Below are 26,863 nucleotides of genomic sequence, written 5' to 3'. Positions count from 1 at the left end.
CAAGTCATGTTGTGTTTTGAAAGGTGATATCTACTTGTGGGCATCCAATTGTGGTCATTTCAAAATACAACTCACAAAATGATCTTCAGGATCTGAGGTTTGGATCATGGAACCTGGAGAAAAAGATACAGCACAGTGTAGTAAACAGTGAACTTCTTGAATTTTAAAATTCACAATTTACATTGTAGACAACTCCATTATATTCAATCCATTCTCAATCAAACACCAAAATATCCTATTATTATACTGTACAATGCAGCCCCATTTGATGCCAAGTGATTTATTTTGTTTTAGATGTTGTCTCCACACAAGATGGCGATGGACCTTTGCTTCAACATTCCCCTCTTCCTACTGATAACTTCCTGCGTCTCAGTAACAGATTGTCCTGTTTCCAGGCCTGATGGAGTCGAGGCAGATAAGGTCAGCTGTTCCCACTGGTAGTCAACTGCTTCAAGGTTGTGAAAGGAAGTCTCCAATAAGGGGCTATGCTGTGTAGTTTTGCTATTTATCCTGTATTCATTAGCTGCTGCTTCAAATTATTAGTTAAGTCACAGAGGTTGTTCACATTCATCTCTGCCAGATAAGCTTGAAGGCTTAATCAAACTACAGGCCATGCTGTGATTTATGTAAATAATATATAATAACATGCACTGTGTGTTAATTGGTCTCAGAGTATGTGTGGAAAGGAGCTTTTGACTTGAGTACCTTTACAGACTACAGGGATTTATTGTTGAAATAAGGGTCTCCCACCTTGCAGGAGATAACAGCAGAGAAGAGCAGCTGTTATTTGCCACTGCCCATCTATAACTTTGTCTTCCACAGATTGAACCTGCTGGCGTCAGAGGGCATTTAAGAGATTAATAACTTGGTTTTGATCCCCAGCAATAAGTCTCTGTTTATCATTCCTAATGATTGCCCTTGATTGAGGCATGCATGTGAACATACTTGGGTGAAGAGTGTGCATTTATAACCATGTTTCTACATTTATCAGGCAAAGTGGCGCTCTCTCTAACTACTAGTGAAACATATCAGCCAACTGCTGTCTTGGCTGCTGCACAAAAGTAATAAAGCACCAAGCTTGTAAGAGGTCTGGCAATGTTTTAAAATCTTCTCCTTTCCCCATTATCAACTTTTCACATAACAGCACAATTAGAAATGTTTGTTAACGTGCAGCGTTAATTTCCCCCTCTCCCACTTTTGGCTAATGAGGTTTGGCAATGTTTCATTGTCTGTATCTATTCTCCCTGGAAACAATGTTGCAGTAGCACCACACAGTAAATTTTCATCTAGTCGACCGACCAGTTTTGATTGATTAGATAAAACCCCGTATCTCAGGCACAGTTACCTTTGAATTCAGCCAGCCTGCGTTGTAATGTTCTGCTTTGTGTCATTTTGTGTGCAGCGCCTCAGGTGTGGCTGAACACACAGCCATGATTTAGCACTTCTCTGGCAGCCAGGTGTTCATTTCACTAACAATAGAGCTGCGACGTCATTGTGCAACGGGCCAGCTCCATCCTCTCATCACAAATTAGAAAGCAGGGCCCAGTCACTGCCTCGCTTCCGAGTCTGACTTGTAAATGGTCTTTTTATTTAAGGCATCCCCTTTGTCTCGCTAATCAAAGATGCCTCTTGTTTGAAATGCGGGTGAATGAAATGGAGGATGGGATGATTGATAGGAGAGATGGACTGGAGAGAGGAAAGGTGAAGGTATACGGTAAAAGGGTTGCAGTTTAATTCATGGATTCCGTTTTGATTAGGCCTTTAAAACAGATGGGGTTTTACAGTAGATATGTTTTTTTTTTTTTGCAGTATCAGCCCTGAGTGGCAATGACAAAGACTGCAAAGGCTGGAGTTCAGTGATTTATTTATTCACTACAGATAAAGGAAACATCCCATATCGGCGGCAATATTTGACAAAGCTTTTGAGAAAATAAACACCTGTGTTCTGTAATGCACAAAGTAGGTGAGCAGAAGTATGATCCACATGTATAAAATGACGGTGATGACACTGTGGCTGACAGTAACAGTCTTCCATATGGTTTATTGTTGATTCTACATCCACTTACAGGTCTGCTGCATCTGTTGCTGCATCTGAGGTTGCATTTGATTTAAACAAAAGATCATATAAACCAAACTCGCTTTGTGGCTATCAAAAATAAACAAATACCAGATTAGAAAAAAAACAAGTGAGATATGTGCACAATATAAAATATTGTGCGAATATTGTGCTAGAGACAGGAGTTGAGGAAACTAAAATACACAACAGACCAATTCTGTTAAAAATGAGCTTTGATGGATTACATGACAGTAAATTTATATTCCTGAGAATCTAAGCTTCTCATTCAGTAGTCAGGAGATGATCTCTATTTGTCAAACACATCTACCTCTTTGCTCTCCTTTATGCCAATGATACCTCAGGGGGATGACAACAACTCTGAAACAGCAAGGTTGCTATAATTATACAGACAGGAATAATTCACAGGGTCTTTACATTGTCCTCAGATAGATAATGCTAAATTTAAGCATAAATGTTCTCCAGAGGTGCTTCAAAGTTGTCCAGGTGTAATTTAACAGCTGACAAAGACACAATAAACACTTGAGTGATGTGTTGTGCCAGCAGGTTTCTGTTTCCCTAATAAACATTGACTTTGAAGTATGTATGAGTCAGAGGGGAAAGGTAAATCTCTAATCAAATATTGACTAAATAATAGTGTGCTGTTGCCAATTAGAATCACAGCCGTGCATTAGTAGAACTGTGCTGACAGTGCGTCTTTTTCAAAAGCAAAAATTGTGATTCTTAGAGAGCTTTGGCTAGAGACTTATCCCTGCATGACCTTATAGCAGTAGTTTGACATTTTATTTGCACAAAAAATATGAGCCTCATTTTAGTCTTTTACTTTCTTTCAGATGGTTTATACAGTTGTAAATCCAAGGAATAGTTTGATATTTTGGGAACAGCGCTTTCTTGATTTAGATAAGAAGATTGATTCCACTCTCATGCTTGTTTAGTAATGTGAAGCTAAAGACAGGAGCTTAGCTTAGCATAAAGGCTGAAATCAGCGGGAAACAGCTAGCCTGGCTCTGTCCGAAGTTAACAAAATTTGTCTACCAGCATTTGTAGTTCACAAATTAACACGTTATATCTCGTTTTTATGTTACCTTTGGACAGCACCGAGCTAGCTGTTTCCCCCTGTTCAGTCTTTATTCTAAGTTAAATGAGCTAACTGGCTGCTGGCTCTATATATGTATATATATATGGCCTTATATATACCAGACAACCAATGAGAGTGGTATCTGTTCTCATCTAGGCAAGAAAGCAGAAAGGTGCGTTTCTCGAAATGTGAAACTATTTCTTTAAATGTGATGTTAAACATTACATTTCATGTTTGTTTGTTAGATGTAAAAATCATATTTAGACTAAATAATTGCCATATCAATTATGTTTAATGTGGTGTATCTGTAGACATATTTATCCTTAACCAACATTGTGTGAACACTGTGCAATGATCTGTTACCATTTTTAATTGGCTTACCTTTCAAATAAGCCATATTATTTTCTCTATCACATCATTTGTTTTCAGAAGGTGAGTCTAATTATTAATGATTTATTATCAACCCAGCCTGGTAAAAAAAAAAAAAAAAAAAACGGTCGGCTTTAACATTGGTCCAAATCCCTGAATTCCAGTTTAATTAATGTCTACTAAATTAGAGATTGTTTGCAATCCAAAAATGTCTCTCATCTCTCCTTGGCTGGAAGTCTATAATCAAGCTGGAACTTGGACATTCTACAAATGAATTAATAAGGTGTGGGCTTTTTTAGGGTGGCATGGCCAACATCCCTGCCCTGTCTAGTAGTATACAGCATGAAATGTGAAGATTCAGAATTATGAGTGGGCTGCCCATGGTTATCTCAAAAGCTTCCTTGGAAGAAATGATTTAGTTTCTGTGCCTCTATTTGAAATGTGTGCATTCATCTAGGAGTTAAAAGAAATGCAAATCAGCAGGCAGGATAATTACTGTGGAAACAGCTTTTTAGCTCCAACTTGGTCTGGTACAATGCTTTGAAAATTATGTGTAATATAAAGTGGTGCCACACAGAGGGTGGACCCCTCAGAAGGAGAGGGGAGGAGAAGATAATGAGGGAAAAGGAGGTTTCATGGTTATCCTAGTTAGAAAGCGGAAAACCAAAGCATAATAATTACTCACTTTGTATTTTATCAATATGTTCCAATCAATCATAACTCTTTAATGTTTAAACAGATAGGTGATAGGACTCCGCTCTAGCAAAGTGACTATTGATCAACAACAATCAATAACCTGTGTTTCTGGGTGACTGCAATGTCTGGCAGCATACACATGCTGCATCATCACTGCTCAGGCCACAGCCTAAAGTCTCTTAACCATCCACCGTCCAAACAGATAATCAATAAATAAATTAATATCAGTATTTATTGTAAAAGAATATCTGCATCATCAGCAACTTGCAAATCAGAAATCACTCTCCTCATCAAACAAATGTGCAACAGCATGGTTTTTCTGTCTGAGACTTGCTTGACAGGGAACTTGACATTCTTAAGTTGTCTTTGATTTCATGTCAACGTTTAATGACATACTATCTTTACACTAGGGGGAGACAAATACCTTCATAGATGGACAGGCATTGTTTACTGCAGATTACTTGAATGATGATTTAAAGTCATATTTTATGATAGTGGAATGAAAAATAGCTGCAACTCTTGCAGTCATTCTCAGGCAAAAAGTGAGGTGTAGCCTACATGTTTAAAAAAAAAGAAGCAGTGTTGTACTGTATGTGAAGACTACTTTGTCATTGGGATATTGAGCTACTAAATCAACACGTTATGTGATTAGCTAATCATAAGCAAAGAAAATTAGCTGCAAATTAAGATGTTTATAGTCATGGCTAATCCACGTTTTTGGTGTGATGTACCAGAGAACAGAAGAAGTTTGGGGGTCTTGTAGTTATATTGAAACGCATATAAGAAGAATGTGGGCCATATTACTGGGTTGTATCCTGAGGGAGGCACATTGTAACAATAGACACAAGGAGAGACACAAAGAGGCAGGGAGAAGATAGAGAGAGAGAGAGAAAAAAGAGAGAGGGGTTATAGAATTGCACTTTTCACAATGCATCTCAAAGCCATAATGCCATATTGTTGGGATGTGTCGCACAATCAATAACCAATCTATGTGAACTTGATGGATGGATAAAAGTTCATTTGTTACATAACCGATTTGCCGTTCAGACAATATACCTGACCTTGGTAGGTTTGTGGATGCATTTGTTCGATCTATCAAGCATCTTGTGGCAAAGCATGCTGGGTGACTGGTGGCTTCTTTATACATATTGTGCATAGTAAGTAATAAACCACTCTACTTCTTTATGGCCGTGCATAAATTAATTTGTCTCAACTATTGCAGGGTAATATCTTTGCCAGGCAATCTGCCTTGCCACAGGCATGCCTGGGTTGCTATAACAACAGCTGCTGCTGTATCTGTCACTGCTGTGGGTCACGGTTAGCTAAAAGAGCAACGTACATCACATCTCTCCATAACTGCAAGTCTTTTCCCCTTTCCCTCTTCTTGCCTTCCCCTTTTGCAGTCTTATTTTTGTCTTCCGCGTTTCTGGCCTGCTTATCTGGACCAGCCCTGCTCTCACTGAATAAAACTCTCTGCTACACAGTACTGTAGCTCAGCTCTGTATTTAAATTACACATGCAAACATTTCGATTGTGCATTGATTTTAAAGTATTGCTTTTGCAGAATGGCTGAGTTACACAGAGTTTAATTCAAGTAAAAACATATTGAAAGTCTTTTTGTTTAGCTGTTTTTCCTTTCAACAGCACCACAGTCACAGACGATAAGGAGAGCATGAGATGGAAACAGCTGAGAATCAATACTGCATTTTCCTTTTAACATCCTAGTGGACTCATTTAATTGTGCAGTTTCAATGGAATCTGCACTTACAATTACACAGAAGTGAGAACGTTTCAGTAAACAGACGAGCTTCAACACAGACTGTAGAATGCATTACATTTATTAGTTCAAAACCAGCTCACACACATTTAGTCTCAATAGCAATGCCAGCAACAGTCAAACCTTAAGAATACATGATCTATACAGAGGAGAGTATTGGAATGAATTAGATGAATTCAGATCAACTCAAATAGAATGACTTAATATAATCTGTTTTTCTACATTTCCATTTCCATTGTGGTTTCACTGATGCTCAAAGCAAAACAGGGAGAAATGCACATCCACACAGTATAAAAGCTTAGCAATCCATTTTCCTTAAAAAGACATCAGAAAGATATTGGCCAATACAAATAAAACTGTGACCCAAAATCTAAGAGCGGTCTATAAAATTGTAATAAAACAAAAAAATGTGTACTACAGAGTCAGTATATAAGTTATACATGTAAATACCACAGCGTTGACAGCAGTCAGACCTTTCATTGGATCTTTTCTGTTTATAGGCTATAAATCACAGAGGCACTACTAACTACTAAGACATATCTACTAACTTGACGCACTGGCAGGTCCAAATAGCGCATGTCTGGTATTTATCTGATAATAAGTGCATTGTTATTTAACCTGCTCTATTTGTGAAAGCATTTTATTTCAGATGCCTGGCACGAAGGTAAAAAAAAAAAAAGAGAGAGGACAAGGAGGAGAAACATTGAGCACTTGGACATTTTTGACTGGCTCTTCACATAACACAGTCAATACACAGGGGAAGTCTGTTGGCAGGATTCCCATGGCTGTCTAGGAGTAATGATACCTTCATAGTGACATAGATGAGGTTGTGGACACTATGCCTGTTTCTGTCACATGACAGATGACTGAAGTCCCACCGTGATTGGTTAATACCTAAAAAAAGAGTAGAGAAGATGTTCAGTCTTTTTTAACATGAAATGATTTATATGCTAAATAATCAGTGTCATAACTGCAATATTAAGCGATATACAAATTCAACATAATCTAATTCACATAAACAACTGTGCCCTTTAGGATTATTATAACTCAGGAGCCCTGCTTCATATACATGCAAATGCCATACATTTTAGATTGCTATATTTTACTATCTTCACTATGCAGATCAGTGCCTGAGGGGACTGTGTTTGAATTTCATCTATTTGAAATTGTCATGCTCATACTGAACTGTTGAATGAAATACTGTACACTGAATGAGGAGTGAGAGAAGGACTTGCGATCAGGTGACATTTCCAAAAATGGCAGGAATGAAAGCCCTTTTGAAGGGAATGAGCAAGAGGAGACACAGGAGGTGTTGAAGCAACAGGACGCCACTACAGAGCGGCACAGTTATGAGTAATAAAGGTACAAACAGGGTGATGATGATTTCACTGATGGGATCAGGTTGAGAGAGTCACATGTAAAATACCGTGTCACTGATAACCACTTTTATTCGGTAACAGGAGTGGTTGGGTTGTCTTTCTGCTCAGAGGGAATGGCTAGGTAGTTTGTCCTGCAGACAGATTGGTAGAAAAACAGTGTCTAAGTCCTGGTGGTAGGGCCTTTTTCTACCACCATATACCACAGAATAGTGCTGGTTAGGGTTTGAACAGCATTTACTACAGTGGAACATGAATTTCCCTTATTTTGGGACTGTGAGGCTTTTGTGTATTCATATTTTCCACAGAGGAAATGGAAGATAAAAACCATCACTGTAATGTGAGCAGTGGGGAGCTATTCTACAGGCTGCACATCAGGAAGACATGACACCCTCATACAGTATTTAACAGCAAACTTTCATATTGTTAAAAACCACAATACCTTCACAAATATGCACACAATTCAATAGAGGTGTACAGAAACTGTGTAGACAAAGCAAAATCCATAAAAGTAAACGAGTTTTGTGACTCTCTCAGCACATTTCAAACATAGCCTCATTTTGTATCTCTTCGACAGATTATCACTTTTGCTGCTGTGTTCCATATTTTCCCTCCGTAACATGACTAATATGATAGGAGTCACTAATGCATCACAAAATGTAACCTCAAAATGTTCTAGCTGTGGTACATATCCATTAGGACACATGAAACAGCCTCTTTGAGTGGGTGTAGCTTCTCACTGTGGGATGTGTTGTCGGGCTGTGAGGCAGCCACAACCCATTAACTCTTTCAGCTGCAGGAACTGATGAAGTTTACAGAGTTACGCACATTCGATCACTTGATGCCTCAATTAATGTGCGCTCCTAATCTGTCCATGGATCAATAAAGTTTACTTAAATGCTGAGGGCTTATTCTACTAGTCGACAGCCCTCTCATGGCTTAAATGTTGCAAATAACTGTACATTACCTTCCATGGCCGTTATTAACTGATTTAAAAATTACCTAATTGACTTGAAAAGGGCTTTACTTCAGTTTTCAAATAACAAAATGCAGAAATGCATATGCTATGGTGCTTGCTAAGGTCTAATCATGTTTTATCCACAAAACTGCAGTTATTTAACATGTTATTGGGAAAGTGCACAACACACAATCCATGACAAAGACATATGACAAAGAAAAGTAGCACATCTTTTCATCATCTCAACATTTGGGCAGCTGGACCCAGCACATTTGCATACATGGAGCTTCCCTATTCTTCCCAGAATAAACAACAAATGACACAGTTCTTCCCAGTAAACTTTGTAGTAAATTAGTAAGTAGTAGTAAAATAAAGTGTTACATTACATTGTCTTTCTATTATGTTGTGCACACACTCTATATATTTACTCTTGCATGAATGCAGGAGTCAGGATTAATTATCTGCAAACCACAATAACTGGATCAGCACATGTGTTCTGTGTTATCTGTGATTGTTCTGTCTGGGACATAAATTGCCTGTTCAAATGTTGTCAACCTGGATCGACTGGCCTCATCAACACCATGGCAATCCAGTGGGAGCTGACTATACAGGCGCTTTCGGGTCTTTGTCGGTGCTGACAAGGTGACGAATAAAGTGGGTTTTTGATGGAGCTGCAAATCCACCGCTGATGTTAAAAAGGTTGTTTTGAAAAAAGAGCAGTCAGCAGTGTTTGGAATTATTCAGGCCTGTCAGGTAGTCTAAAGGAAAAGACAGATTACTGTTGCAACAGGGTTACAAACTGATGTAGTGTAGACTCAATTAACTCTCTGTCTGTCAGTCTGTTTTTCTGTCTGACTCTTTCCCTTCCTCTCTGTCCTGCACTCTCTGCCTCCAGATTGCCTCCTAAATCTATCTTTCCAATATGTTTCTAAATTATTATTATGTAATAACCAGACAGTGCACAGGTAACACTTTATTGTCACACACTGTCTTGGTGACTTATAATATGAACTCACTCCCTTGCTTTGTTGTGGGTCATAGAAAAGAGAAAGTTAGTACAGATATGTATCTGGACATTTTGCAAAAGGTTTGTTTTCAGGACACACACTGTTTCAATTCGCTGCTTTCAGCCACACCCCGACACACACTTACAGTATGTGTGTTTTCATCCATTATTTGTGTCTGTGTGAGACTCACGCAGTGTCCTGTGCCTGCTCATCAGACTTGGAGATCTTCCTGTAGCAGTAGATCATCTCTACCAGCAGCCAGAAGGTCAAGCACACCAGCAGCACATACATCATGATCTCTGAGTAGAGCGCTGCGACATCTCCAGTGGCTGTGGAGCACAAACAATAGCACCGAAAATGTATTATTCAGTATGCACCCTTCCTATGGATATCCTTGTGTTGAATAAAGCAGTAAAGACGTGTTTATTCACTGATTGAAGGAAGTGCTAAGCTTGTTCATGTATGTGCAACACTGCTGACCCACAATCAACTGTCAGTTATAATAGAGAAGGCAATATTTCTATGGTTCAACTCAATATGTGCAATAGTTATTGCTATGCATCTGAACTGTAAGCAAAGCAAGGTTGTGTTTTCTGGTGAGCATCCTGTTCGAAGATACACTTCAAAACCATGTTGGGTAACACTTGACACGAAGGTATCTACATAAGAGTGGCATGACACTGTCGTGAACCAGTCATGACACATGAACCCTAACCCTAACCCTAACCATAACTTGTGATGACAAAAACCGAATGACCCTTACTAAAAGAAGCGTTATGTCATAACAATATGACTTGTCTATAATGTTTATGACCCGTTCATGACAGTGTCATGTCACTCTTATGTAGATACAGTACAGGCCAAAAGTTTGGACACACCTTCTTATTCAATGCGTTTTCTTTATTTTCATGACTATTTACATTGTAGATTCTCACTGGAGGCATCAAAACTATGAATGAACACACATGGAATTATGTACTTAACAAAAAAGTGTGAAATAACTGAAAACATGTCTTATATTTTAGATTCCTCAAAATAGCCACCCTTTGCTTTTTTGATAGCGCTGCAAACCCTTGGTGTTCTCTCAATGAGCTTCATGAGGTAGTCACCTGAAATGGTTTTCACTTCACAGGTGTGCCTTGTCAGGGTTAATTAGTGGAATTTTTTCCCTTATTAATGGGGTTGGGACCATCAGTTGTGTTGTGCAGAAGTCAGGTTGATACACAGCCGACAGCCCTATTGGACTTTCTGTTAGAATTCATATTATGGCAAGAACCAATCAGCTAAGTAAAGAGAAACGAGTGGCCATCATTACTTTAACAAATGAAGGTCAGTCAGTCTGGAAAATTGCGAAAACTTTGAACGTGTCCCCAAGTGCAGTCGCAAAAAGCATCAAGCACTACAACAAAACTGGCTCACATGAGGACCGCCCCAGTAAAGGAAGACCAAGAGTCACCAGTGGAAATCTGTGCTTTGGTCTGATGAGTCCAAATTTGAGATCTTTGGTTCCAACCGCCGTGTCTTTGTGAGACGCAGAAAAGGTGAACGGATGGATTCTACATGCCTGGTTCCCACCGTGAAGCATGGAGGAGGAGGTCTGATGGTGTGGTGTGCTTTGCTGGTGACACTGTTGGGGATTTATTCAAAATTGAAGGCATACTGAACCAGCATGGCTACCACAGCATCCTGCAGCGACATGCCATCCCATCCGGTTTGCGTTTAGTTGGACCATCATTTATTTTTCAACAGGACAATGACCCCAAACACACCTCCAGGCTGTGTAAGGGCTATTTGACCAAGAAGGAGAGTGATGGAGTGCTGCGCCAGATGACCTGGCCTCCACAGTCACCGGACCTGAACCCAATCAAGATGGTTTGGGGTGAGCTGGACCGCAGAGTGAAGGCAAAAGGGCCAACAAGTGCTAAGCATCTCTGGGAACTCCTTCAAGACTGTTGGAAAACCATTTCAGGTGACTACCTCTTGAAGCTCATCAAGAGAACGCCAAGAGTGTGCAAAGCAGTAATCAGAGCAAAGGGTGGCTACTTTGAAGAAACTAGAATATAAGACATGTTTTCAGTTATTTCACACTTTTTTGTTAAGTACATAATTCCATATGTGTTCATTCATAGTTTTGATGCCTTCAGTGAGAATCTACAATGTAAATAGCCATGAAAATAAAGGAAACGCATTGAATGAGAAGGTGTGTCCAAACTTTTGGCCTGTACTGTACCTTCAAGTAAAGTGTAACCCTATGTTGCATACAGAACATTATGACCATACCTGTAGTACAATGATAATACAGCCTATATAGACATAAAGGTGCCCTGTGGAGCTTTTTTGTAAACAGTGTTTCTTACCAAAATACATTGTGTGTATCCTTAAGGTCTAACAGATGGGTTGTGTTTATTTCCGTCCTCAAAAAACATTTGCAGAGCCATTTTCTTTACATATTTGAAATTGTGCATTATTTACATCCATGTTTGCTTGTAAGTGTTCTTCTTTACTGCTGCATTTATTGCTGCATTGCTTCAGTTGTTGGTGCCACCAACAACTGTCGGTCAGTAGAATGGCGTAGAATGACCTGCGTGCACAATACAAAATAATTCATAATTATATTGCTCCATTGTGCTGCTCGTTGTCAAAAACTCCACAGGGTACCTTTATGTATAAAATAAGACGCATAATAAGTCACAGTGTTCTCAGGGCTTACACGTCTCATATTTTAGGTCATATTTTGGTTTTATGTATACAAATTCAAGACTAATTATATTATAATTCATTAAGTTATATCATATTTTATTTTTGGGGATGGGTTCACATTATTCCAATTCTGTCTTAGAACAATTCATTGAAACAGTGCTTTCAGTGTAAGTGATGGGGGAAAAAAATCCACAGTCCTTGTTTATCAGATGTTAATATGAGGGTCAACAGTCAGTTCATCAGATGAAGCGTGTATCGGACATTTGTGTTTTCACCGAGCTGTGGCAGAAGAAAAGAAACAAAAAGAGGGAATTTCGCACTAAAAATACTGTAAGTTTGGGAAAAGCCTGAAGCTTTGTTTTAACTTGATTAACATTTCTACTGTATTTTTGCAGACTGTGGATTTTCTCCATCACTTACATTGGAAACGCATTAGAAAGAGATATTTTAATTGGCCGGTATGAGAAGGAAGAATGATTACAGCAAGCAAAAACAGTTTTAATGTACATATGTGCACCTGACTTGAAAAAAATGTGAACCTATCCTTTACTATCTTTCATTTCAGGATCATGATGAGCCACTGCGAACCACTGCGCCAGTGAGTGTGCACCAAATTCCATAGAGCCTGCTGACCACACAGTTGACAGCTTTCACTGATTTGATTCTGCAGTCTCTGCAAATAGAGGCTATTAGTGTTATATAATCCCTTAGATGGAAAACCACAGATACGTTTGCCATGAGCTAATCCATTTTTACTACTATGGACATCATTACCGTAACCCGATTCCCTAGCTGTAATATACAGTTCACTGGCTGACGGCTTTGTGAAATTTGGTTCCACGTGTATGAAATATGACGGAGAGGCTTTTGAATATGTATAAAAGATCAAACTGTAGTATATTTTGGAAAGTTGCACTTCGGAGGATCATCACATCCATTTTTTACTCTTCTCTTTTCAGGTACAAATCAAACACTGGGATCAAAATAGTGTGGCCTATCTTTAAATGCCTCTGATAGTGAACTATATACCACTTGCAAGCAGATACACAATTTAAAGTTGAAGAATAAAAAAAAAAAAATAGTTCCAAATATACATATTGTATTGTATATCCGATCAAGGTGGAAAATGACACATTCAGCAAGCCAAGCATTCGGGATGCAGAATACATTACCCGTTATTAAAGATTGCAAAGTAGTTGGTTTGAATTAACCCCTTCACTGACAACAGAAGAAGGCTTTGATGAACAATAAAAGCAGACAAAACAAGATACTTAATTATTCCTCTAAGTACAGTCGCAACAAAGGGGAGAGAAGGAAAATGGTGTTGTTAGTGGCAGAGTGCCCTCACACTAATGCATCACTTAGTGAAAACAATGAGTTGAAAATATATAATAAAATGCAAAACCCACTTAAAGCGGCCAGATAAACACTTTATGCAACATCGAGGGAGGGGCATGTAAAACACAAAAAGAACTCTCAGTACACAGAAGTCAACACTGCACAGACTTGTGTTTCTACCAGGAGGGATTGTCAACGCCTGAGTTGAACCTCTCCAGCATAAATTGTGTGCAGCTGTATCATCATCACATTTTAGCTGGACCATTCAGTGCAGCGAAATTATCAGTTATGCTGTCCTGCATCTGCTAAACAAACCTTTATTTATTTTATCTCAGTTCTGAGAATATTGGTTAATATACATAATACCTAACCTTAATCAAAATAAAATTATAAAAATAAATAAATAAAAAGTAGAATAGAAAAAATATATAAAAAGAAACCACCATAGGGGAGGGTAATGTTTAATAACTCATTGTTAAATTGACCACAATAATGTTTGTGTTCCAGGTTTTCAAACTTTAAGTTTATGATATTTTAAAATCTTTTATTATAACAATTTGGCATTGTTTATGCAATCCTTGTATTATATATGTTGAGTAATGTATAAATATATTTATTTTTATAAATAATATAAAATAAATAGAGTGTTAAAGTAAATAATGTTTGTAAAAATTTATAATAAATACATAATTTTATAAAAACGAAATATTCAATGTAATCAGTTCTGCTGATATTGTACAGTACAACCACCCCTGTTGATACACAGCTTGACCAGTAGTGATGTTATGAGAGCTTATCATAAATAATATATTTTCTCTGGGGCTGTAAAAGTGTTTCTTGCATTTTTTATTTTAAAATGTTGAAATAAAACAAATTTGTGATGCAATTGATTAGATTGATTTGGAAAAAAGCTTTAAAAAAACAGATTTGAGTTGTAGATCTCTTGGGACCGATGTGTATTTTTCATAACCTCACAGTGGCAAGCCACTGACTGAGAAACACTTGAAGGCAAACACAAGTCTGAGGTCTGAATAACCTCATGTGTAGCTCTGGAATAACCCAGCTAAACCAATTTTTCTCAATAGAGAATCATACTGTTGCTGGACTTAACACTGAGCTGCACGGATATGGCAACCAAGCATTTGGCCAAACCTGAGCACAGAGCAGGGCATAATAATATGGAATCAAGTGGGAAAATATTAGCCAAACCTTTCGCTTGCACCTTCAACTTGATGTGCTTGGTGACGGATAGCAAGGGAGTGAAGAAGTCAAACTCAAACTTGCGAAGTACGTGGCACTCATAGACGCCACTGTCATTATAGATGGCACTCTTAATTTGAATGGAGACATCTTGCAAGTCCTTGCTCCCTTCCCAGGTCAGACGGCCCTTAAATGGTCCGTCCGATTCAACTGGATTGTCAACATCATACTTGAATATCTAGGAGAGAGGAAAGACAAGCAGGCATGCATAAAATATATAGTACTACTACGTGTACATATCAGTATGTCACAACATACACAATAATGTTGCAGCGACCTACATGAATTTTGACAGGTGGTATGTCTTTTTCTTCTTTTGGCATGTAGTACCAATCCACAAATGTCTTTGCTTTGATCTCATCCCTCTTCATACAGGAGATGCAGGTCAACTTCATGGGTTCCCCCAGGACTGCGTCAGTCTCTGACGGGACATCGACACATACTGGCCGGCTCAGGTGGACTGGAGGAGCATGGAAATGTAAAATTTATTTCTGCAAGCTAGCCTGATGAAAAATCAGTCAAAATGTCTGAAGGGTCCGTGTACTTGGCGGCCAACGTATTTTCGTTTTATCGCTTTTAATATGCAAATATTAAAAGCATTTCACTGGCGAAACACAAGTTGACTTTTATTATGAAGTGGTCACAGGAGATTAGCGCTGACCGCTCTCATTCATCAAAAATTAGTCTACACAACAAAAAAAATGAATGAGGAATAAGATTTATACACACATTTTAATTTCCGAGTTCCATCTAAACACATCAAAGACAATCAGGTAACGAGATAGTTTTTCTTTTTCCGTTTTTTAATATCAAAACAAAAAACGAATAATGGGTTGTTTTCCGTTTTTTGTTTTCCTATTTACTAATGGTAATTGGGAAACTGGCCGTTTTTCGTTTTTTGTTTTTTTCCTTTCAAAACGAAAATCCATTGGCCGCCAAGTACACGGACCCTGAAGTCCCCCTCCACTGTTATGCTTATTGTTACTTTATGTTTGACCTTCACTGTGCGTAATGATGTGCAGAGTTTGACACAAGAGGCTGTTTTCACCTTCATCTGCTGAAGGAAGAAAGTGTATATGTGCTCATCTTAAAAAGGAGTTTAAGACTTGTACTGTAGGTACAAGATGATCACAACTAGTTTAGAAGCTCCTGATCCAGTATGCAACTAGACATACTGGATCTAGTTTGATTTTTACATGATGACTTATAGCTGCATCTTTAAGCACTTTTACATTGAAATGCTCTTGTATTTACAATGGGCCTGCTGTTTGGTTCAGTGAGTATTGAAAAAGTCTCTCAAAAACTCGAAAGGAAAACTACTGCAGTATATAAGTCTAATGTGGAAGTTTGACACCTTCAGCACACAAACACTGAGAATGGACTTTTCATTGAAGTAGGAAACATCAGTTTTCCTTTCGAGTTTTTGAGAGAGCTTTTCAATACTTACTGAACCAAACATTGTAAAAACAAGACCATTTCAAAGTAAAAATGCTTAAAGATGCAGCTATAAGTCATCATGTACAAATCCAATTCAATGACTGTGAGAGCACAACCGTGCACACTACTGTGACAGGCACAGTTTTTAACTGTAGGAATAAAGTCATGGCCCAGTCTTATTGAAGTCATCAGCTCCTGCACTGTGCTTACATTGAATCCAAAGTTGAGCCAGATGCAAAACACAGCGTTAAGACACAAATTTGATTCGAGCTCTGTGAGCACTGAAGAGACTTGAGTCACAATACTGATAGCAAATCCAAGATCATCCAGGCCAGTAAGCACTAATGATAGCCTCTGCCCATTAGTATTAGTTGGCAGAAGTAGGAATAAATGGAGGATGCAGGAACTGTTTGTAGTGTAGGAGGACAGCAATGTATTGTGGGAAAGAATCAATGATGAATAAATGGATTACAGGAGATAGAATAATTAGACGAGGGCAGGAAGTGGATGATAGCGTGGAGGGAAAGAATTGAGGGGATTATAAACACAAACATGTTTTTGTGAAGTGAGGCAGTACTCTTGTGCTATTACATAATCCAAAGCCCCCCTGGGCAGACAGTGACAACATTGATTCTTTTCTTTTTGAGGGCTCATACAAACACATGAAAATAGGACAGAGAAATAGGGAGACAGAGAAAGAGGAAACTAGAGAAAGGACAAAGAAAAAGGAAAAATGCTCAACCCTGGTGTCCTCTGTTGAATGGATCCATTTATTTCGCTTAAATGCTGACACTCTGAGCGGTGCTGCACTGTGCAGACATCAGTAAGACTGCTCTGAAAGTGGGTTTTGAGTTTCCAGCCAGTTGGAGGGTTCACAAACCATTAACACGGCTCTTGGTTACTCATCTACGCATCTATGTAACATCCACAATCAAACAAGATATTTGAACATGTTGCACTGTTAGGCTATACTTACCAACAAAAATCAAAAGTAGGCCTATCAAAGTTTGCAGATGAACTCTGGTTTGAGTTACCATATTAAGCTCTTTCTGGAGCTCTTGGTGGACAGTGTCAACTCCAACTGTAAAGTTGTCTTCACTCGAGGCCAGGAGTAAGATATCAAGAGATGACTTAAGGACCACGGACAGCGCCTCTCCTCGGCTGATGAGCGCGCAGGTAACTTCCCTCTTTAACGACTGAAAATCCAGACCAAACGGTGTGCTCAAAGGCAGGATTTCAAACGAGAAAGGGGTATAAAAGAATTGTAGAAACGAGGGTGTGAAATCTCTACGCGCTCACTTGAATTCGATTCTTCCAATAACCCCCCCCCGACTCGCCATTCATCTTCTATCTAGAATGCACTAACTTCATTGTTCACTCCACTGGATGCAACAAACAAGTCCGTGATGTTAGACGGCTACTCAACAGTCCTGCTGCTGCTGTCACTCAGTCCAGATCCATCCAGAAACACAGAAGAAGAAAAAAGAAAACAAGCGAAGAGGAGGGAACCTGTGGATTCTCAACAGCCGACGTTTGCTGTTGATTTTGGAGTCTTGTTCACACAAACAGCAAAAGCAATGATAACAGTTCCCCTATTTCACCCCTCAAAGAATATCGCCATTGATTGTTTGAAGGCTATTTCCTCTATTAGGCATGACTGATGACATTTCCCAGCCGCGGCTCGCTGCCTTTGTTTTTCAGCAGACACTTAGCGCTGGCAGAGCAGAGGCTTTGATACGCATGCGTGAGTCACTCCCACCTTGACCATATTGTTGTCATTTGCGTCGGCCTAACCAACTTATCACGCACGTCTGTTTGACGGCAGAAGCTAAACAAACAAAACACAGCATGTCATTATATCATATAGGAACCGAATGCTAATCCGTTTTTATTAAAGCTAAAGAAGAACAAGGGGACCAAACTGGCTGTGCCATGTGTTATATAATCCTGTTTAGCAGCTGCTAGCAGAGTTCTTTCATTTTATTCAGGACATTTCATTTGTTACATGACATGTGCATTTTTCCTACCCAAGCCTTTGCAAGTCTTCTTAGTCCAAAAACGACATAGCACCAGTGTTCAGGGGGAAGTTCAGTGGTAGCCTTGTAGCCAGGTTTACAATAGTATGGCTGCAGGTTTACAAAGCCTACATACTGTGCATAATATGCATGCATATCTACACGTATCCACACATACAAGCACAAAATAGTAATATACGTGCAAGGATTCCTACCCTTTATGCAGCAATGAAGCTTATTAAATACTATGTGGGACACAACCCACTAATCAAATTATATTCTATCCTCTGGAGTTTAGCCTGACATTTTCTGTGATATTCTGTCTATACTTTGGTACAAACTCTTCCATGCTGCGCGAATGCACTCCAGCAATAATTGCCTTTCCTTTTCTTCAATCATTTAAGGGATGAACAATGCTGAATACAAAGGGCGACAAAGAAATATTTCAACAAATTATGTTACAATGAGTCACTGACTGAGCTAGAAAAAGATTGAAACCTTATTCCTGTCCATCACACCAACACAACCTGCCCCAGAAGAGGACTGAAGGAACTGCTGAACAGTGTAATTATATTCCATTTTTGTCCCTCACTGGAAACTGCAGTGATTTGACTCTTGTGAAGGCTGTAAGATGTAATGAGGATGCAATAAAATTACCAACAGACTGAATCCACAGGGCACATCTTGTGCTCTTTCTTTCTTGGTCTTTCTCTTGTCTTGTGTTTAGACCTGCAGTACATTCAGTGTGAATATCAATATTGATTTTCTAACAAATTACTTGTGGAACATCGATGTGATCCATTTCCTGCTTTAATATACTGTATATGTATTCCTTTCTGTAGGAAAAGACGTGTTGTTTGGCTGTTTTTCTTTACAAAGAAAACATCTTACTGATTATATGATATTCAGTTTAAGCGGTTTGATTTGTTCACAGGAAAGAAAATCAGGAGATGAAACAGTGATACTGCATCCTCAGGCCTGAAAGAGCCACTATAATCTCACTTTAACATCACAGTAGTTAATCTCGCTGTCTCTGGAGTAATGAAAGGATTAGTCCCCAGGAGAGAAGGAATAAAGGGTTTGAGAATGTCAGCATTAGACTCTTTCAAAACAACATGTGGGGGAAAAAAAACAACTGTACATTTGTTTTGAATTTCATATTTTTCTATCTATCTGTAAAGATCAAAATTAGCACGAGGACATGCTTTGTTAGAGCTGTGAAACGCTGAGGACGGTTGACAGAGTGAACCAACAGGTTTTTGCAGTAATGTTTAGTTGTTGGAGCAGATTTTAATTTAAAAAGAACAGCAAAGAGGCAGCTGAGTGCACTCGTGTTGCTGTCAGCATCAGCAGTAGGCCCGCACTCTGAGGAGCAGACTAAATATGGCAGGCCTGGTTAAACCACATCCTGCAGATAAGGAAACCATAGCAACAGCAATGCAGTACCATGGCGACTACAGGAGGCCTGCTTAGCGACAGACCACTGAGGAAGACAATAGGAAGCCTCAAACCCAGCTCTTTTTGTTTTTTTGTTTTGTTTTATAGGCATTCAGTGTGTCTGACTTACCTTTAAGAAAGATAAAAAGTATTTCAAAGAAACAGGTGAATACATAATGTGTTTTCACTCAAGTGGTGCTCTGTGTTCAGTTGTAAGGGCTTTCACAGCAGGTGATGAATACTGCACTTTGAGTATCTGAGGGTAAACTTATCTCGAAAGAGAGCAAAAGGACAGCATTAACCAGCAGTTTACATAAGAGTGATTCATTTAAAGACTGTGTATAAATAAGTGGGTTAGAGAGTATGTGTTTGCTCGTGGGGGTGTGCGAGTGTGTGTGGGGCCCCTCGAGAATGAGAGCAGATTTCTAGGGATTTGGAAGGATTTCAAGATTATAACATGATTACAGCAGACAGCCATGGATGAAACATGCATGTTGGAAATTGAGAAGTAAATCTAATGTGCTTGCTAGAAAAACCTGCCGCAATTTGTCAGTTTACACATCTCTCTAAACATTTATCATATTCATTCTTGATCCATCTATCTGTACATCCAGCGCACTTAAGCATTTACTTTATTAATTTGTTTTTTTATTTCTTAACAGTGGCATACTTTCTGTGGTATATTTTGTATTTAATATATTTTTTTATATATATATATATATATATATATACACACACAAATAAATCACACAAACATCACACAAATTGTCTTCCTAAAAATAACCCTTGTGTTCATCTAAACAACTAGAGCAAATATAATGTTGTACCACTGCATATCACCACACAGATGTACACACTCACACGCACACACGGCTCCAGAGCAGCTCAGCGTGGAGTTCTATGATGCTATGTCCCACCGTGAGGCAGACACAGACAGGCCAAATCAGTGGCACATAGCAGCTAATCTAATAGATAAGGCATACAATCTCAGGGAGCCACTGAACCACACCCCTCACAAACACACACACACACACACAAAGCTACAGGGCAATGCCAGCTTCAACCCGGGGGGACTTGGCACAGAGCTCTAAGCTAACACTGATAGTAAGTGAAGACTTGTTCCATCTGACCTTCTGATTTGGCTCACAGCCCCCTATAGGAATACTCACTTTCTATTATAAGACCCAGAACCCTGTGTAAACCATTGAACCAGAGGAAGGCAGCAGTCGTACAGCATATTCTTTTCTCAAGATTTCAAGGTAGAAGTAGTAGTAGCTTTTAGTTTCACTTGGTTAGAGAAAGCTCACCACAATGAAAAGGGCTTTCAGAAGAAAAGTTAGAGGACATGCATGTTTGCTAAACAGAGAAAAGGGGGAAGAATTGTTGTAGTTTAATATTAAATATTCATGAGGACATGTGGGTCGTCACCTCTACAACACGGAGAAGTTGTTGTGAGCATGAACCAACACAGGAGCACAAGTGTCACCTTGTGTTCATTCAGCTGAAGTTTATTATCTTAATTAGAATATGGAAATGAACAGAGCCTGTCTGAAAGGCTGGTGTTAACCCCTGCCTGAGAAACTATTTGGACAAGATGACAGATTGTGTCACTCCGATGCTTGTTGCCAGAAATTAATTCTGTTCAGGATCACAGATTATTAAAAAAAAAACACAGCTGAAATGTTTGAAAGCTGGTGCAAATTAAGACAGAGGTCACTTGGATCGTTCCTCAACAAACAAGACAGAATATTATATTGTGCATAGATGACTGAGCCATTTTAGGATGAACAAACAGCACAAACAGGCAGGAGAAATAACGAGAGAACCACAAAAGAAAACATTTCTCAGCATTGATCTACATTCACATCCAGGTTCTGATCAGTAGGCCCCCACATGTCATCTGTGTGTCCAGTTGTATTGCCTATTGTGATCTGACTGTTCAGCTCCTGCTTTCCTTGGACATTAAGATGGAGCCGATCTTGGCTCTCCAGCATCTGGCAGTCCAGTAATGTGTCAGTGTTGTTGCTCTGGACAGTGTAATTCGCCTGCTGGTCAGAAATATGACTCTCCAGTTTATAGCTACCAAGACCTTTGCTCTTTACTTTTTGTTGGCTGAGACTCTTGCTAGCTGGAATACTGTCCGGCCGCTGGGCGTCAGCGGGACTGCAGCCATTGACGCCAGGATAATGCTCCCCCTGCCCCTGCTGAGTGGTGCTGCTGTCTGTTTGTGTACTGCTTCTCGTCCCATCTCGTGACTTGCTGTCATGCTGCTGGCTCTGTCTAATCTGGCCTAATGTGATTTGGAGCTCATTGAGGCGCTGTGATACATAGCGTCTCTTCAGTTCCAGCAGGATTGTTCCATTACGACTCAGGCTTGGCATGCTTGTTGGTGTTGCCCTCTGCATAAGAATATATCACAGATAATGTATTGTAGATTATGTGTGGTAAAAAGATTTATGAATCCATGCACATGGTCTCATGCAATGGTGCAAATGTCACATCATATTCAAATAACACTGATTCACATATTTTCCTCTTTAGTCAGGGCTGAATAGGAACAAATGAATATCAGCATGATGGTAAAAATGAGAGTAAGTGTGCAGACCACAACAATACAGTGCAACCAAGGCAGGACACAACAGTATAAAATAACAAAAAATTTGCCGGTGCAACACAGATGTCTTCTTACTTAATGGTTTTATTTTCAGAGGACTCTGATGAAGATGTAATCTTACATCGAAACGTTAGTCACTGTTATGCACCTTTAGAAATAAAACCATTAAGTAAGAAGACATCTGTGTTGCACTGGCAAATTTTTTGTTATTGAATATCAGCATGATGTTTGAATGATTGAATCAACTAAATGTATCAGTGTAATAGGTCATTTATATGTATGAAATGCTAAATAAAAATGAGTATTGAGAAAGTAAAGAAATTGAAATATGTAGGAAATAAAAAGACTAAGAGACAATTTCTTAGCCCTTCACAATGCAATTAAATTACAACACAACAATTCTTTGGATTATGCAGTTACATATGAGATGTTTAATATTCTAGCTAATTACCACAGAATGGTTGCCAGCACTGTTCTCTCTCTCCTTTAGCCATGTGCTCATTTGAGCTCTCTTCTGTAGCTGCACGCTCAGCTGCAAGAAAGACTCATTCATGCGGTCAATTTCTTCCTCCATGCAGGACATCTGTGACAGAGGAAATGGTGAAGTAAGGTGCAGTGCTTGGAGGAGGACAGTGACTATTCTCTGAAACTAAGATTTGGAACTAAGTGATACCTGCATTGGTGTCCCTTTTGGTGATAAACCTGCAGAAATTAAACAAGGCTTTTGATCAAGGGTCAATAGTTTGGGCTTCTTAAAACCAGTTTTTTTTTTTATCTTGGTATATTAACTATGAATGCCATAAAAGGTAATATGCTTTAACTAATTTAGCAACTATCCAGCTTCTAAGTGGTGATACATTATGATTTTCAATAATTAAAAATTGTGTTGATATATGTTTGTATGTCAAATTATAGGGTTATGATTCTGTCAAGTGCTCTTTTAAGATATGTGGTGTGTTACTATATTTTGTCCATTCCGTGAACCGTTTTGTCAGAAAAATTGTTGTCATTGATTTGCATACTGTATAACCTCACTTTCTATCTTATTATAAATTAACAATTGTCTTACCTGTGTCCGTCCCCTCAGTTGAACTCTGTTTGAGGTTTGTGATGAGTTGTTCTAACTTGAAATATTTATATTTCTGAAGTCTAAATCAGAAAAGAGGCAGAAAAGTATTTAATTACATGATTTTGTTAAAGGGCATACCATACTCTACTGCTCTTCCCACCAACCTGCAAGCTAATAAGTGCTCAGTGAACTGTGCTTCAGTGGGAACTCTAATGTTGAGAAATTCCTCAACTAACGCACCGTGCTGCCCCTCTGAAGCCTCACATTTTGTCTATAAAAAGAAAGGGTAAAAAGTTAGCTGCCCCTACCTGTGCAGTATGAGGATGATGCGTGAGTCTTACATAGCACTTACTCACCTCTGGTGGTTTCCATTTGAAAGAAAAGTTGAAATGCTGAAGGCTTAAAGCTGAAATGGCCTCATGGAGAGCTTGCACAAAGCTCTGGGGTTTGGATCCTAGATTAATAAAGAAAAAGAAATATATTGTTTCCAAAGAGGAATACATACGTTGTGCTTTTAAAGAGGATTGCCAGAGCTATTGTACATGACTTTTGCCAAGCAATGACACAAGATTGGGTGCTGACCTGATGCTATGTAGGCCATGGACTGGAGAATTGTAGCAATGAAATGTCCCACGTGCTGAAGCTTTGCCTCTGACAAATAAAGGATTTGATTGACTGCATCAAAATAAAAGTCCCTTGAGCATTGAGCCAGCAGAGCCTCATTGCAGGAAGCTGAAGAAACAGGGATTGACTTGGCCAGTAGCAGAAGCACAGATGGGAACAGGGGGCACTTTGCAAGCAACTGCATCACCTGGCAACCAAACAGGAATACGGCCGAGTGTTGAGGTGAGAGGTTGTCCAACGCAGTCGGGATAAGTTGCCCATCATGGTTCTCCTGGACAAAAAGCTCTGTAGTTGCTAAAACAGATGGAAAATACTGCCTTTTAGGCTCCATATTTACCATAATTTATTATTTATTTGTTGGCCCCATAATCTAGTTAAATCATGTTTACCACTGTGGAGATGCTGATTAGACTCCGCTGTGGTAAGGTTCTGTAAAGACTGTTGGATCTCCTGCAGGGTCTTGAATAAAGGAGATATGCTGACCAGCTTGGACAGGTCGTGGTCACTTAGACAAGGAGCTGTGCTCTTTAGATGGACTGGGGAAGACAGAATCATCTCACTGGGGTGACACAATATTCTGATGCGCTTGGAAATTCAACACACCTTTGTTTAGATTTGTTCCTTACCTGGCTCTGCTTTGGTCATATTCACAGATGAAAACTGTGGACATAATTTGAAGGACCAGATCATTCTTCACTTAATTATTCTATTGTAAGATATGCTATAAACAAAACAAATACAACTACAACGGTACCTGTGTATAACACATGTTGGTGTCACCGGGCTGGGGGTATCCAGCTTGCGGCTCACATTCCCTGGTATCATGAGGACCAGTATGACAGTATGGGGGACCAGGCAAATCCTGGTTCTGCCAAGCTTCTCCTGTCAGCCTACATAAGAGAGCTTCCACTGACCTGAGAACAGCTCCCAGTAATGCGATGGAGGCCTCGGCTAGGACGATGGGGATGTCCAGTCCCATGCAAATTTTGTTTTAAAGAAAAACATATAATGAAGGATGTGACATAGTATTCAACCTGTCAAATCACAACAATGGGTGACTTCAAGAGTAAAATAGGTAGATATGAGTCTTTGGGCAATAAAGGAATAGTCTGACATATTGGGAAATGCTTATTTGCTTTATTTGTCAGAAGCCAGTTGTCTTGAAACAGGCGGAAACAGCGAGCCTGGGTTTGTATGAGGGTAACAGAGTCCACCTACCAGCACCTCTAAATATCACTCAACATGTTTTGTGTATGGTTCTTTGTACTAAGCTAACAGGCTGTAGTTTTACAGTATAATTATCATACAGAGAAAAGGGTATTAATCTTCTCATCCATATCTCGACAAGAAAGCAAATAAGCATACTTCCCTAAAGGACAAACTATTCCTTTAATCATCTTGGTTTTAGGATTTATCATCATCATCATCATCCAGTTTTACCTTGTGTATTTCTCTCTCCTACACTGCTGTTAGATGGTTTATCCCTCATTGCATTATGAACTAGCAGCTCCTTAAGAAGGCTTAGTTTTTTATGATCCATATTGTCGAAGACATTCTAAAAAAAGAAAAAACACAATTTTACACAGTTTTGTTGTGGCACTTAAGATCGCAAGTCTTGATCATTACAAATCTAATGCCCAATTCTTTCTTGAAATATTTGTTTTATGCCTTCACTTCACTATAATAAAAACTCACCTTGAGTGTTTCAGTCTGTTGGCAAATGTTTCTATAAAACTCCTGTGTGTCTTTGCGGTGTCGGGCCAGTTGTGAGGCTATGTGCAGGTTCTGATCCTCTAGTTTGTCGTACAGAGTCTTCACATTTAACTCCTCCAAATCACAGTGCCCTGACACACTTCCTAAATGGGAACAGTAAATGTCAATAATGTGTCAGTTAGAAATGGGCTAAAAATAAAGGGCAAAAGTCTCATCACATCATCCTAAAGAAGGGTACTGTAAAATGTCTTTGAGTACCATGTAAAGCACTATATAAATAAAATGTATTATTATTATTATTATTATTATTATTACAATTCAGTAGAGTCTCTCAAGCTTTTTAGACAAGCCGGATGGAGCATGCAATGGATGATAAGTACTTAAATTAAAATTGCAGAGGCTAACTAGAGAGCCAGAGATAACAGTACAAGTCATTAGAGTGTGATATTAGTCATTATTTTCTTTATCATCAATCAAATGGGGAATAGGCTGTGAAATGCTACCTGGTCATGCGTGATGGTTTCATAATGACTACTAGGCCAATGTTTAAACGCCCTATCAAGCTGCATGAATAATGCAATAAGCACTAAGTGAGAAACATTAAAGCCAACTCTACCTTCAGGTCATTTCAAACATTATCAGACTAGAAAAAAAATTATGTCAAATATATTGAAGAACAGTTGCCAAAGTGTTTTTAAGTGAAACCTTTCTGGAAACATTTTCAATGATTGATTTATGATCAGGTTATTGAAGTGGTACATAAAACATAAAAACTGATGGGTCAATCCCATACCGTATACAGTAAACTCTTTTAGCCATGCTAGAGGCATGGCACAATGGATGGCTATTATATATGAAATATTTCAACATCTATTTGATGGATTGCCATGATCTTTGTTAGAGACATTCATGGATCTCAGAGCATGAATCTGACCAACTTTTCATTGAACGCCATCATCAAATCAAGATTTCAGTTTGTCTAGTTTACATTATTACATTACATGTCATTTAGCTGACGCTTTTATCCAAAGCGACTTACAATTGCTATATATGTCAGAGGTCGCACGCCTCTGGAGCAACTAGGGGTTAAGTGTTAACCCGGATCTCCCGCACCAAAGGCACGTGTCATATCCACTGCGCCATCACCACCAGTCAAGTACTTAAGTTTGTGACTAAACACCTGCAAAACTAATTATATTTTTATCAGCCTCAACTGTACTTTGTGTTTAATGCTACTTGGCAAATGTTAGCATGCTCCTCTTTGATAAAGGTTATTGTTAGGGCTGGCTCAGGTTTGTTCATCATGTCAAGGAACAACCCA

At 39.0% G+C, this 26,863-nt stretch overlaps 2 protein-coding genes across 3 annotated transcripts in view; both read right to left on the bottom strand.

The window, feature by feature from the left end:
• Positions 1 to 6,037: 6,037 nt before the first annotated feature.
• Positions 6,038 to 17,805, bottom strand: scn3b (sodium channel, voltage-gated, type III, beta). Of its 2 annotated transcripts, XM_039782612.1 has the most exons (6): positions 17,047 to 17,805; positions 14,915 to 15,093; positions 14,583 to 14,811; positions 9,526 to 9,664; positions 7,421 to 7,504; positions 6,038 to 6,888 (listed from the first exon to the last, which is right to left on the bottom strand). In XM_039782612.1, exons 1-5 carry the CDS (start codon positions 17,105 to 17,107, stop codon positions 7,441 to 7,443), a joined length of 672 nt encoding a protein of 223 aa, XP_039638546.1. In that variant the 5' UTR covers positions 17,108 to 17,805; the 3' UTR covers positions 6,038 to 6,888; positions 7,421 to 7,440. The 2 variants fall into 2 exon arrangements, with proteins under 2 accessions (XP_039638546.1, XP_039638554.1); XM_039782620.1 differs by lacking the exon at positions 7,421 to 7,504.
• Positions 17,806 to 21,276: 3,471 nt separating this feature from the next.
• Positions 21,277 to 26,863, bottom strand: part of LOC120547140 (zonadhesin-like) — a 35,949-nt gene continuing 30,362 nt past the window's right edge. Inside the window, exons 61-72 of the mRNA XM_039782597.1 lie at positions 25,525 to 25,685; positions 25,270 to 25,384; positions 24,584 to 24,780; positions 24,456 to 24,489; positions 24,219 to 24,365; positions 23,788 to 24,123; positions 23,562 to 23,659; positions 23,370 to 23,476; positions 23,206 to 23,285; positions 22,810 to 22,838; positions 22,588 to 22,719; positions 21,277 to 21,921 (exon numbers count right to left, since the gene is read on the bottom strand). Of these exons, the coding sequence (XP_039638531.1) occupies positions 21,367 to 21,921; positions 22,588 to 22,719; positions 22,810 to 22,838; positions 23,206 to 23,285; positions 23,370 to 23,476; positions 23,562 to 23,659; positions 23,788 to 24,123; positions 24,219 to 24,365; positions 24,456 to 24,489; positions 24,584 to 24,780; positions 25,270 to 25,384; positions 25,525 to 25,685 (1,991 nt within the window). The 3' untranslated portion in view covers positions 21,277 to 21,366. The remainder of the gene's footprint in view (positions 21,922 to 22,587; positions 22,720 to 22,809; positions 22,839 to 23,205; positions 23,286 to 23,369; positions 23,477 to 23,561; positions 23,660 to 23,787; positions 24,124 to 24,218; positions 24,366 to 24,455; positions 24,490 to 24,583; positions 24,781 to 25,269; positions 25,385 to 25,524; positions 25,686 to 26,863) is intronic.

This window comes from Perca fluviatilis, chromosome 2 (genome assembly GCF_010015445.1).
Source record: "Perca fluviatilis chromosome 2, GENO_Pfluv_1.0, whole genome shotgun sequence".
NCBI classification, from domain to species: Eukaryota; Metazoa; Chordata; class Actinopteri; order Perciformes; family Percidae; genus Perca; species Perca fluviatilis.
This window is presented reverse-complemented; position numbering and strand designations above follow the sequence as displayed.

Bases quoted from the DNA above. Each gene is read 5' to 3' on its own strand.
- scn3b (XM_039782612.1), bottom strand. From the start codon at position 17,107: ATGGTAACTCAAACCAGAGTTCATCTGCAAACTTTGATAGGCCTACTT. The intron at 15,094-17,046 runs GTAAGTATAGCC...ATGCTCCTCCAG, and splicing joins CCTACTTTTGATTTTTGTTG to TCCACCTGAGCCGGCCAGTA. The intron at 7,505-9,525 runs GTGAGTCTCACA...ATCTGTCTGCAG, and splicing joins GAGCAGGCACAGGACACTGC to GACAAACTACCTAGCCATTC.